The following is a 13581-nucleotide window of genomic DNA, read 5'->3' as shown; positions in this document are numbered from 1 at the left end:
ATTGTAGACTGTTAAGCACCTGTGACCAATATAGAAATTGGTATTAATATCACACACCTGAGAGACTGCTTACAACAGACTGATATTTTAAGTAATTAAGTGAAGTAATTAGTGTCACTAAGTATGCACTAGCATACAAACGTGGTTTTTTAAAAACAAAGCTATATTCAGGCATAGGAAGCTCAGTAAAGCATTCAGATTTTGTGTTCTATCATCTCAAAGCCTACATTTTGTCACACATAAAAACAAAAGCTACTGAAACAAAGTATATGAAGTTTCAGTATCAAAAGCCTGTTTTGCTAAAGCTCTGATAGGCTGAAATAAAAAAAAACAGAGATGTTTCTCTTTAATAAAGCAGCAGTTCCATTAGTTACTCCTTACTCCAGAGTACCAGCTAAGTAAGGTAAGGTCACTGCTTTTATATCCGAGTCCTTAATCTGTGCCATAGGGACAAGGACAGACCACCACTGCAGAACATATTTCTTGATTCAAACTCCCAGGCTGCCAAATGTTTTCTAAAATATAAACTGAGCAAGAATGTCATGATCCCAGACAGGTTGTTGCAATCTCCAGTCAGAAAGGACCACTTAAACCTCAATTCTCTGTAAACTGTTATTTGGATAGATAAGTTAAATGCATAAATGAGATCACCCCTCAAAGTCCTTCAATCAGAGAGCAAACACTTTTATGCCTAAGAATCACATTACCTTAGGTTAGATGTGACCCCCAGATCACCAGAAATTTGCCAGATTTGTCCTCTGATCAAGGTGCTACTCAGTAGCTACTCTCAGTAGATCAGATTCAAGTCTAATGGATGTCTAATAACCACTGTGGGACAGAGGCCCCTAAGCTATTTCAGGCTGATGCCATTCTTTGGAGTTGTTTGGAATATCCCAGCTCCAGTGGCACCAGCAGTTACTGAATGCACCCAAGGTACCCTTCCCATCTCCTGTCCTCCTCCAGGCTCCAAACATCCGATGAGAATGTCACCCCTAATCAAACCTCTATGTGAAGCACAAAAACCAGAGACTAGAAAGTCAGCTCTGTGTGTTAATTAATTTCCCCCCACCATCTGGGAAACAGGCTGGGAAGGCTTTTGCATTAGCCCAGCAAAGCCTGCACTGCACAGGGAAGGACAGTCCTCAGCTCTGGGCTCCCTTGGAAAGACATCACTGCACCAGCCATGCTGCAATCATACTTTCAGGATCTCGCTTACAGGCACAGTAGCCTGGGGGGCTGTTCTGCTCTGTTTGAAGAAAGGCATAAAAAGGTACCACATTAACAAAGTAATGTCATTAGACCTAGTTCCAGGCCCACTTCTTGCTTATAAAAATCCTTTTAAGTGTAATGAAATGCCATCAGTTCTAACAGAGACCACTTCATAATACTCCTGTTCCATAAAGAGCTTGTTTAAAGGAGAATATTAAACCTGAATCGAGGAGATTTGGCGGGCTTAGATCCATCTCAGAGCTCGGAAATCAAACCCAACAGAGCTACTTTCATGCTTTGTCATCTCTAGATAAAACGGAGTCGTTCTTTTTTCAAACCCAATGAGAGCATATAGTATGCTGAGAGATTAATTGGGCTCCTTGCAATAGTTCAGCTTTCAGAACCAGGCTCCTCTCTACTTTGCAAAGAAGTTACTATGAACCTAATCTCCTCTAAATACAACCCAAGGTATCCCAGAAAGCCACAGCAGAGCCCCAGTCTTGGCTATAAGATTATAACTAGAGACAGCCTCTTCTGCTGCATAAGGTTTTTTTCCATACATGCATTCAGGGGAACTTGGCTTAATTAGCACTAATGATGAGAAAACCTATAGGGAACTGCTGAATTCTGCAAGCCACCAAATAAAAAGCATATTGATAAAAAGCCACTTTACTGCTGGGCGATGCTCTTCTGCATGTTGAAGAGAAGATGACGACAATCCCAGGGTTTCTATGCCAGATCCACAGAAGTACAATGAGCCAAAGCTGCTGCAAACGACTACCCTGCAACTTAATGAGGATTAGATTCAGTTTTTCCACAAACACCATTTAAAATAATTTCCTGGAGCAGGAAAAAATTAACTAAAAGAGCCAACAGTTCAATGCAGATTGTTCCTTATGACACTATTTAAAATTCAAGCCAAATGATCAGTCTGCCTGCTGCAGTATTTTGGGTAACCTGCATCTATATTTGAAACCCAGGAGGCACCATTTCACCCAGCTGGGCTGATATACAGTGGGTTATGAACAGCTCTGACAGCAGCCATGGCACAGAGTCAACATTTTCAAACATTAAGGTGAAAGAGATTACAACTATCCAAACATTCTCATCTGCCTTCAAGTTTAGCAAGTGTTTCCAGTACAGACTCACTGAATGGATAAGGCTGGAATCCACCACAGAGGATTATCTGGTCCCACCACCCTTCTCCAGTAGGATCATCCCAGGGCACAGGCTTGCATCCAGATGGTTCTGGAATATCTCAGTGAGGGAGACTCCACACCCTCTCTGGGTAACCTGCCCCAAGTGCACCATCACTGCACAGGAAAGAAATTCTTCCCGTTCAGCTGGAGCAGAACATATCAGCCTCTACCCAAGCTGAGGTTTTAGAGAGGAAACCCTGCCCCACAATAGACTGTAAGGTGGTCTGAATAACAGCACAATCTTATCAGGATTACACCATTAAGTAGGAAAGAACTCAGTTGTGGCAAGTACTGAAGTGCCTTCTAGATATAAAGCCATTCAAAAGCTTGTCTCCAAGCCACCCTTTTGTTATTACACCAACAAGGATTTTGTTTCTTTAAAACTGAGCACAGCAACAGCTGACAGAGCTGATGAGGCAGGGGAACAAATAGATCTGAGAGATCTCCATCAATACTGGGACTTTAAACAGTGCAGTCTGTCTGTAGGCTCCAGTTCATGCTTCCTCCATGATTTGGCAGCAGCAGCAGCTGAGGATGTTTGTCTCCAGCTGACCACATTGCCAGAGGTCCCATTTCACAGGACAAATCACCACCCCAAGCCTAGCACTCCAGTAACTCAAGCCTCTGCATTTTCCCGACACTGCCACCAGTTCTTCTGCCAGACACCCTGCAGAGAAGCAGGAGGGACAGCTGGAGACAGTAACCTCTTTAGACAGCTCAGCCCAATCCAACAGGCACCATGAGTCAGGGCAACAGCCTTCCTAAGTATCAAATCCATCCACCACAGAGGAGCCTTTCCCAAGCAGCCAGAGGATGGGCTTGGGCAATTAACTGCAATGATCCTACTGCCTGGTAATGACAGAACAAGGTTAAAGCATCATTTGAAGCATTTCTCATCCAGCTGACAAAACTGTTTCATGAGATTTGTTTTGATGGCACTTTGAATCTTATTTCATCAGTATTTTGAACACTATCCTTCTTTACTTCTTCTAAAGAATGATTTATGTATACCCTTAATTCCACCGTCTCACTGAGAACTTCACTTGCACAGAAGTATGCACACACTTGCACATAATCCCCTGAAAACAAACATCACTTCATAGCTTATTCTGTGTTATTTATTGCCTTATTCTATGAAACAACTATGCAGCACATAAATCCCAAACATGACTCAGAAACTGTATTTATTAATGCAAACGATGATATATTAATAATCATGAGCTCAAGCCTCTTCTCCAGGCTGAGCTGCTTGTAAGGTTTATTCTGGGAATTGTTTAAGCCCACACCATACATCTTTGCATGCTTTAACATCCTATCTTATTTTATTGCTCAACTACCCACCATCTAACAGGCTAACATCTCATTGGCCAGGAACAAACAAAAAAATCCAAAGGCATGCTAATGCTTTTCAGATCTTAAAAAAAAAATCAGGAATTTACAACAAATATGGCTAGACAATTAAAAGATACTGAAATAAGATAAAGAAATCCACGTTCTATTAATAAGAGGTTTGTATCTTTATGCAGAAACAAGAATTCACTGTATCAACACTCAACACCAAAAGAAAGCTATAAAATTGGGGGGGGGGGGGATTAAATGACATCCATCTTTGACTTTTACAAACACTGTCAGAATGAGAACTGTGTGTGCAAGATGCACACACATCTTGTGGCTTGCCTGTCCAGTTCTTGAGACCAAGATCTACTACTGCTGCCTGATGACACCCATTATCACATTAACATCACGAGGAATGGAAGGGCAGCTCCCTCCAGCCTCACTGGAAAGATTTTCATCCTGAGCAATCAAGAGGGGTGGATGCAATAACCACATGGTAATGATGTCATTTTGGTTTTTAATTTTTTTTCCTGTATTCTTTTTTCGATATGCTTTTTTTTCTGTATATTTGGCACATATATTTGTAGCTCTGGAGACTACTGTATTAGTGGCTTGTTTTTCAGTAATTTTCCATGCCCTTTCTGTAGGCAGACAAAAATTTCAGGGCCCCTATGGTATCTTGGTTCTTCCTGCTACCAAGGTGGAGAACTCTTCAAGACACATTTTCATAAAGTACAGCTAGCACCAAGGGAGGGTGGTCCAGAGAAGGGCTTGACTGGGGGGGATTGCATCACTACTTGTCCTCCCAACTGCTTTTTTTGTCAGTTACGCTAAATTGCTAAACTTATAAAAACTGTATTCACCCCATGTGGACAGGCTTTTGTGGATATTCTCCATTACTGCCCTGGAGGCCTCAAAATAAAGATCCATTAATATATTCTCTCCTATATTAATATTATCTTAAAAGCATGTGTTGTTTCATTTCTAGGTTGAAAAAGGCATCAGTATCATCCTCCTACCTGAATATTGAGCTCTCAAAGTACATTTCTGACACTACAGCATCCATTGTGAGTTCCTGCACTTTCATGAAACTTCTCTTCAAAAGAAAAACAGTCTTAAAGCTAATAAATATAATCCTGTTGAAATTGTAAGCAGCAATCATAAGGTTTGTAGGAAGTGAAATATCCTTTGCACTACACATGTTAAAGCCACATAGAGAGTTCCTCCTTAAATTCCTTCTCAAAACCTATGGCCAGAGGGAGATGCTCAGCAGAAAGTGAGAAATGTAAATTTTCTAATGCTCTGCTCATGTGCCTTTATCACAAGTACAGTCCCCAAGACTCTGAGGTCTCTAGTCCAATATCCTGGTCACAGCAGTGGCAGCTCTGATCAGACCAGGCTGCTCAGGGCTTTCTTCAGTTATTCTTAAAAAACTGAGGATGGAACTTGTACCACCACTTTGGGAAGTCTGCTCCAAAACTGGATTATCCCATGCTGCAGGCAGTAACTGCTACATGGCAAGACATGGAAACTCCTTGCATAAGATGCATATAGATCCTTCAAGATATTGAAAGAAAAAAGAAAAAAACTGATGAACAATCACTATTTAAAACATTTTGTTTAAAAGCCAGTTCGCAAATTAATCGAAAGATTACTCAATAATTTTAACAGATCATTTATGAAAATTCATAAAGTTGAAATTCAACTAAGAATTCTCATCTGCAGATAAAAACAGGTTTCAACTACTAAGAGAGTTTAATTACAAAAAGATCTTCCTACTGCCAAATTGCCTGAAATTAGTAGGAAAAAAATTAGGTCCCACTGGCAGCCATACCACTTCCATTCATTAACCTCCCAATTTCAAGCTAAATTTTAGCTCTTATGTTGATGAAAGAAAAAACTTCTCAATGCAGCACCACCATGGTCACCAGAAGGTTTACTTTTCAGGAGATAAGAGCAAATAAGTTCTTTTCTGGTGTCAGTCCTTGGTACCAGCAGCCCATCATGGGACTTGGAGGGCAGAGTGTCCCTGAACTCTGAATTCAGCGATCAGAACTGACCCCTGTATAACCTTTCTGCTGGGTACAAGTCACATTTAGCTTCTGCTCAAGGGACCCAGACCACAGTCACGTACTAGGAAATATATCAGTTCAGCACTCCAGAGAAAGATGAGAAAATTAGGGAAAGGCTCTGTACTTCACTCAGCTCTAATTACACAAAAATCCCATTTCAGCCCCAGACAATGTGTGACTAAAACCCAGAACTTCAGATGAAGGGAAGTAAGAGAACCACAGGAGAAGCACAAACTTCAAGTAGGTTCAGGGAATTATTTCTCAAGTTTCTTTGGTAATTCTGCAATTTAAGTCTCCTTATCCAAGCATTTCTCTTTCCCTTCTACTTTTGGGAACAGTTCAAATAAGACAGATTCATCCACAGTTTTGAGCTGCCACTTGTAAATAAGAGTCCATTTTAAATATGGTTTATTTAACTCGCTGTAAAATCCAGCCTTCCTGATTTCTCAAGGAGCAGCATCTACTGCACTCAAACATAATCCTGTAAAGGATAAACTCACTTCCATTTCATTCATTTATCTTTACCTGCAAGATAAAGAAGCATTGCTGGTCACAAACTTAATAAAATGGCTCATCTAATCCTAGCCAGCCCAAGCAAAAAAAAAAAAAAAAAAAAAAAAAAGCTTGTGATGGTGGATTCAGAACTAAAAAGTATCTTATCAAATTTACATGGACAAATAATTGTAGTCCAAAGTAAAAAGGGTAACAGAAAAATTAATCTTCAAGGAATACATGAAAAACTAAAAATGGATTTTTTTTTTTCTTTTAAGCTCACCTTTGAAGAAGAATTTCAGGGTATGCTACTGAAAGGGTGAACACAAACAAAAAAGCAATTTTGAAACAGAAAATCATACTGCTTGGATGCTAAGAGATCCCTCTTCACATCTCATTCATCACTTAGAAGCAATGGAATAATGAGCAATCAGTGGAAAAGAAATAATGGACACCACAGGTGAGATGCAGTTCCTGAACACTGGATCATGATTCAACAGATGATCTGACCAAGGCTTCTCCATCCAAAACCACAAGCTGTTTATTTCCCTCTCTGTAAATAACTGAGCCTTTAGATATAGTGTCAGCTATCCAAAACCTTTAAAATGTCACTTTAAGATCTTTCAGAGAAATAATAAAACAATCTGTAAGGATTTGAAGTGTGAGCCAATGCCAAAAACCCACACAAAGAGCCCAGACCTTAGAGCTCACTCATGTTCCCAAAGGTGGGAATCATGGAGGAGGGAGAACCAGCTTTCTGATACCCAGGCTTCAGAGAGACATCTCGTTGTAGCACATTTCTTGGCTTTTCCTGCTCTTTTTCTCAAATATGAAAGACTGCCACATTATTCTCTGAAGGCCTCTGACAGTGGTAAAGCAATTTTCTCCATAAATCATTGTAATGCTAACACAGCAGTTTACAGACTCATCTTTAAAAGAAAGACTTTACATTTACTGCCACTGCCAGCAGAGAGAAAGAAAGTTAAGCTCTAACAACTGCTCTGTCTGGGGGCATAATAAATGGAAAATTTATTCTTTGGCCCAATTCTAACAAAATTTAATATACTTGTGAAAACTGTAAATACTTTGTACTTAAGAGAAGTGAGTATATTAAAAAGCCATTTAGCATATTGAGATACTTGCACATTCATACTGCAAGCATGCTGAAGTCCCCTTGATGTTACAGCAAAACTGAGTAACCTGCAATAGCAAAGCCTCTAATGTGCTTTCCCTGAACATTCTTCTTGATAATCTGTTGTTCTTGAAGAGAATAAGGGAAAAAGGGTTGACATTTTCCTTCTTTGCTTCCTCTTTCCATAAGGCAACTGGTGTCTTCCTAAACATGTAATCAGAATTTTTTTTAGTAACACAACATACATTTGTTTACAGTACTTTATTAGTCCACAGTTATGTCCAGACATCCATAAACATCCTTACCACAAGGCTCTCAGAAGGGATATTGCTGCTGCCCAGATCTATGATTTTTTCAGCCTATTTGTACACAGTCTTTAATTACACTTTTTACCCTGTTAGCATAAACCCAATTTTATTTCACTTCTAATCAATGTTTTGTAGATAAGGATTATTTACATTCTTCTCCTTTGTGAAGCTAAAGGTAACAGATCTTAAAAAAAAAAAAAAGTTGTTTAAGCCAGCAGATCTTTTGGAGTCTTCTGTGACCTTTATGTAGGGTTAAAGCAATCAAACCAAACACTCTTGTATTCTGTCCTTCTGTAACAGCAACTTATTAAAAAAAAAAAAAAAAAAAGGAAATTTAACTTCCAGTCAGTTCTGGTTTTATTCCTAAGTATACTTAAAATATCCCTTTAAAATACTGCCTAAAAATTTTATGAAGACTTCTTATGTATTAGTCTTGTATTAACTCTGCATTTAAATCCATTTGTCTCAACAGCAACAGCTAAACACCAAGACTTAACCTTCTGCTCTTTCATCGCTGTTTCCTACTGCATGCCCAGGAAAACCTTTAAAGATCAGTGTAGTGGACCAAATAAACAATACAACTTTTCACAGCACTTTAAAAGCATTATTTCACTTTCTAAGTACCTTAATTTGGCTCATCTGTGAATACCTAAAAGCCACTCTTAGTTTCACAGACTCTCTGAACTTGAGACTATCAGTTTAAACAAAAAAAAAAAAGGTGAACACCAGACTGTGTTGGCCAACTCATACTAAGTGTAAATTCTTGATTAACAAATTCTGACTTTACAGGAACTGTTTGAATAGCCCAAAGCCAACAAAAACAATGGCAGCAGCACATTCAGCAAAGCCACTTTACCAAAGCACTTAAGGACATGCTCTGATGTGAACTGCCTTAGCCTACACACTAAAACCTCTAAAAATTTCTCTAATGCTTTGATAAATAAAAAGCATGAGCAGGGGTGAACATTGATGTGGAAACCAAGTTATTTTTCAGTAAAATGCATTTCATTATCAATTCTAGGACTGGCTTGTAAGAAGGCTTCACTGTATCTTCATTATAACAAGTAACACACATACTTTTCAAACTTATATTTTACCCAAGAATTAGAATGCCTACAAACATGAGTGTGATTTACTGTCCTTACAGCATTTTCTAAGCAAATACCACAAAAATGCTGCCCTTGCAGAATGTCAAGGAGAAGAAAGGGCAAAGGAGCAAAATCCAATCCATGCTGAACTAGTAGTTGAGAAAGTTTGTCTACATTGCAGTGAGATTCCCATCTGCATTTCATTGCAGCTAGTGTGAACCCAATCAGTGCAGGTTAAATATACGTCAGATTCCTGATTACTGTGCTCTGACCTCTGGCTAAGTCGGACATTACACATTCCCACTACATATTGCAGTAGTTAAGGAATCAATGCTGCTTTAAACAAAATCTGTTCTACACAATGCCTCCCATTTCTTCAATAGTGTAAATTTCTTGGGGTCCCTCACCAAATATTCAAGCTCTTCTGTCACTCTCCGTGTGGCCCCTTTGGAAGGCACTAGATGAAAAGTCAGGAAACCCAAGTTTATCTATCTTGTCAACATAATGTTTTTCCCAGGACCTCACACACAGTCTCTTTATGTTTCCTGCTCCCCATATATAAAACAGGGATGATACTACTTCTCTCAAGAGACTGCTGTGAACAAACATTTAAATCAGTGAAATGTGCTTGCAAGGAGCTCAAACAGGTCCTGCACATAGACCAGGCAGAGATTTTCTAGTTAAGATATTCCATCCTTTTTTCCACCCCAGGGAGCTCCGAAAACAAACTACAAATAAGCAAAACCCCCAGGGTGGAGAGAAACCAGCTTAAGGTTAAAGCTGTGGCAATTCCCATCCTCTTCATGTGCTCTCTTATAGCCTGATTCCTAAGGGAGCTGGTTCATGGACCTGAACTAGAAGAAACTGATTCTGATGAAAGACAGTTGAAAGTATTTCACCAGCTATATGTCAAAATGAGTCCACAGGAGGCTCAGATGAGCTTCAGCAGCAGTGCAGAGGACATAACCACCCTGCACAGCCGGGACACAGAGGAATTGCTGGCAAGAACAGAACTGTTGTATTGGCTTTATCACAACCACCCCTCATTAGTGCTCAGCACTACAAACAGCTTCCAAAGCCCAAGAATTCAAGCAATCACAGCTAAAAACAACTCAGCTTTTTAATACTTGCCATTGTGGCTGGATTGACCAACAAAATGTAAAATCGCCACAGATTCTTAAGACTACCAAACAAGATGGTTGATTTTTAAAATGCTAGAACTGCATCACTTACAACACAACTAAGTTAACAGGAAGACAACAGGCTTTGTACAGCAGCTGCTGATACTGGCACCTCAGAGGTTCTGGATTTGGTCTCAACCAACAGCAACAGGAATAAAAAGTACTACTGAGGTACCCGAGTGCCTTCACAGATCAATGATAGTCACACAATCATCACACACAGTCACGCACTGGCAAAACTATTTTTGGGGAAGATATATTTTTGGCATATATACCAACAATAGCTTGTTTGATATGGATTATTAACTCAGCCTCACAGCCCACACCCACATGGTCAGCACCACAGTGTGTCCTACCTGGAAACTATGCTGGAGCCATTGTAGAGGTCACTGGCGTAGGACAGCGTTGCCAGCGGTCGCACGGAATTGTAGCGCGTGAACTTGGATAGACACTCCTGAAACTCATCCAGCTGGCTGGTGGTTCTGCTGTCATCTAGGAAGAGGCAGGGGCATTGGAGGGGGCAGAATCACAGTAAGAAGGTAAACCCAACAGTAAACATAACAATCAAGATAATGTCTCCATGTGATGCTTGTTATCTGGGGAGGATTCTTGGTCAAAACCAGGCTCTCTCTCATCTCTAGCATTCTCTGAAAGCAGAGCACAAACGAGGTCTCTCCACTGCAATGCTGGGTGAACCTACTATGCAGAGAATCTGCCTAGAAGTCAAATACAATTTTGTAAGCTCATTTATTTCACTCACATTCAGAGCCCATGGGCCATATAGACTATTAACAGAAACTTTTAAGCATATCAAAATGCACTGCAAAGGACATGTCTAGTTTTCAACAGAGGTCGAAGTTCATTTCTTTCCCTGTTCTGTTACAGTATGTCTACATTTGGTGTCAATTACATTCAAAATACTTTTAGTAAAAAATACTTCTCTTGTTATTCCAAAAGCAACAGAGCTAAGGGAGAATCATTTCAGGGATGGAGAAGGAAGACAAGCATGAAACCAAAAGGCTCCCTGTACCAGAAGTTTTGTGAAAATTACGACCTTCAACAGACAAGGTGAAATTGAGCCAGCTTGAATAACGATGATAAATATTCTGTGGGAAATGGAACAGTTTACTACAAAAGTTAAAAGTAAATTGCCTTGTAGATAGCTGAAAGTCATTCACTGAGTTCTCAGAAGTCCTAACTTTTCTGGGTAGGAATGTAGTTTTATTTAAATCATTTTAAATGTTAGTATTTTGTAAATAAGGAAGAATACTTCACTTACAGCAATGTCTCACAGGCAAATCTGATTCCCAATACAATCACATATCCACAGCCAAACATTAAGTAGCACCTTCAGGTTTCATAATGACCCCCCAAACTTGCAGCAATTCTCATAATCCTTTCTTTAATCATTCCACCCTCACTTTCTTTTTTGTACCAGTACATTCTAAGGGAACTACAGCTAACACTGCTGGTTTACAAGTACTGCACACCTTGTCTCCTGCTCCACCCCAGCAGCAGAGGAACCACAACAAACACACACACAACAGAGATGAAATCCCACCCGCTAGTTAAGCTAGCCTCATCAGCAGCATAAGGAAACAACAAGATCCATTTATTAAAAAGGTTTGGAAATACCAGGGTGAAAAAAGAGAGGTTGATTTACAAAAGCAAAATCCAGCTGTGATTTCTTATGGGAAAACACAGAGAATAATCATTTCTGAACTCTGGTAATTTCTTGCCATCAGAAATTGTTATCTCTGTACTTGTAAGGTATTTTGAAGTGTCCCTCATATGCCCTGTTTAATGTTTGATCATATAAAGGAACAGTGAGGGCTAGTAATTAGCATGCTTAGGGGTAGAAGCAAATACATTATCCATGTTAGAGGGATGAAAAGGCGCAAAATGAACAAAGTGCTGCTCTAAATTAACATCATCAGCACCTGACCACTACAGGAAACAGCTCGAGAAGCAGCACAAACATCAGTCAGGGTTTTTCAAAGACTCTCTTCTCCTTTGGCACTGTGATAGGGACAAATATCTGCTACCCTTCTATTTCCCTCATTTAGAGATCAAGCACACAGTCCTCCTGTAATTTATTCTCTATGTGTGCCTGGAAAACTGAATATTATTTCTCAAGACATTTTCCCTGTCAAAGTGCAAGGCCATTTGATAATTACAGTAATGTTATGTCTCCACTCCCTACTTGAACAGTCAGAGGCACTTCTTGCAAAAAGCTTTAAATCCACATTAAATCCCATTTAAAATGTGTCAAAATGCAAGAATGACTTAGGAGAGGAAAACTTTATCAAGTATCATAGGTTATCCCTTATTTAGGAGAAAACCTGCACTTGCAAATCCTCTGCTCTTGGTGCAACTGACACATACAAATACAAAAACCCAATTTCACTGCATTCATATTTATATTTCCAATTATGAAGAAGGATGCCTTCTACAAGGGAATGCTGGGAAGAGCCCCATTTGTTATCCTTGGTTAATAAGTTTTATTTTTACATAAACACAGTTATGCATCACCAAGACAGCTCTGCATGAAAACAGCTCAGTGTGAGCTGTGAAGAAGTGCATTCTGCAAAGCACCTGCTAGCACTTCACAGGGATCTGGCTGGACACATGCAAAGTGCTTCTCCAATCTTTCAGATACTGAAGTAACCTCCCAACATGCTACATTCCTTGTTAAAATCACTTTGCTGCGCACAGTGAGAATTGAGCCAGTCCATGCTCTCAAGCAGGTAGAAGATGTAGATACTTCTAAGAGTGAGCTCCCCTAAGACATGCTACAGCCTTTATATTTGGAGCCATTTATTAATTACCTTTTAAAATTACTTTCAATTTATTTATTTTAAAGAGACTAAATTCATGGAGAAGAAAAAAGCAGAGGTTTCTACCCCAGTAATCCTGCCTTGGGAGGTTGGTCCTTGCCTTCCAAGGTTGCAAGTAAAGAGACTTTGCTGCAGCAGCCTGTTCTTGGTTTCCTCTCATCCCTAAGTGGTGTCTCCCACCCCCTGAGGGCTGGCTGCTGTCCTTGCAGCCTGTCACACTTGAGATAGGCTGCAGCTTAAAGCTTGGTGCTGCAAATCTCTTGCCTGCCACAGTCCATTGCCTGAAGCTTTTCTTGCCAAGCTGGTTTCTCCTCCAGAGGGGCTACAGAACCCTCCTTACCCTGAAGACACAGTTATTCGAACCCTCTTATTTCTTAGGAGAATCTTGTGTGTAATTAAGACCTATGCATCCACTAGGCAGCAATTACTCTAGCTGCTGTCACACTGTTACTCAATTATGAATGAAGCAATCTAGGCAGTTTTCAAAACAGCTTCTAATTCTACAAAACAGCCTTAAATCTAAGGTGTACCCCCATGGGACAACAGAACTGCTACACACTCAGCTTCGATAATCCAAACCATTTGTTAACCAAGACACAATCTAGATAACAAAGGATAACCTCCACGTGTCCTCTTGCGTGCTAAATACAGAGGAATGTATCCATTTATGTTTATACCTCTGTAGCATTTCAATAGCAATGCTTTTAACTATTGGGTTTATACCACAT

At 39.8% G+C, this 13581-nt stretch overlaps 1 protein-coding gene across 2 annotated transcripts in view; it reads right to left on the bottom strand.

Annotated features, from left to right (window-relative positions):
* The window catches only part of COP1 (COP1 E3 ubiquitin ligase), a 123854-nt gene that overhangs the window by 76810 nt on the left and 33463 nt on the right, over positions 1 to 13581 (bottom strand). For both annotated transcript variants that reach the window (XM_002191990.7, XM_012575418.5), the window contains exon 11: positions 10373 to 10508. In XM_002191990.7, coding sequence (XP_002192026.7) covers positions 10373 to 10508 — 136 coding nt within the window. The remainder of the gene's footprint in view (positions 1 to 10372; positions 10509 to 13581) is intronic.

The sequence above is a fragment of the Taeniopygia guttata genome, chromosome 8, assembly GCF_048771995.1.
Source record: "Taeniopygia guttata chromosome 8, bTaeGut7.mat, whole genome shotgun sequence".
NCBI lineage: Eukaryota > Metazoa > Chordata > Aves > Passeriformes > Estrildidae > Taeniopygia > Taeniopygia guttata.
This window is presented reverse-complemented; position numbering and strand designations above follow the sequence as displayed.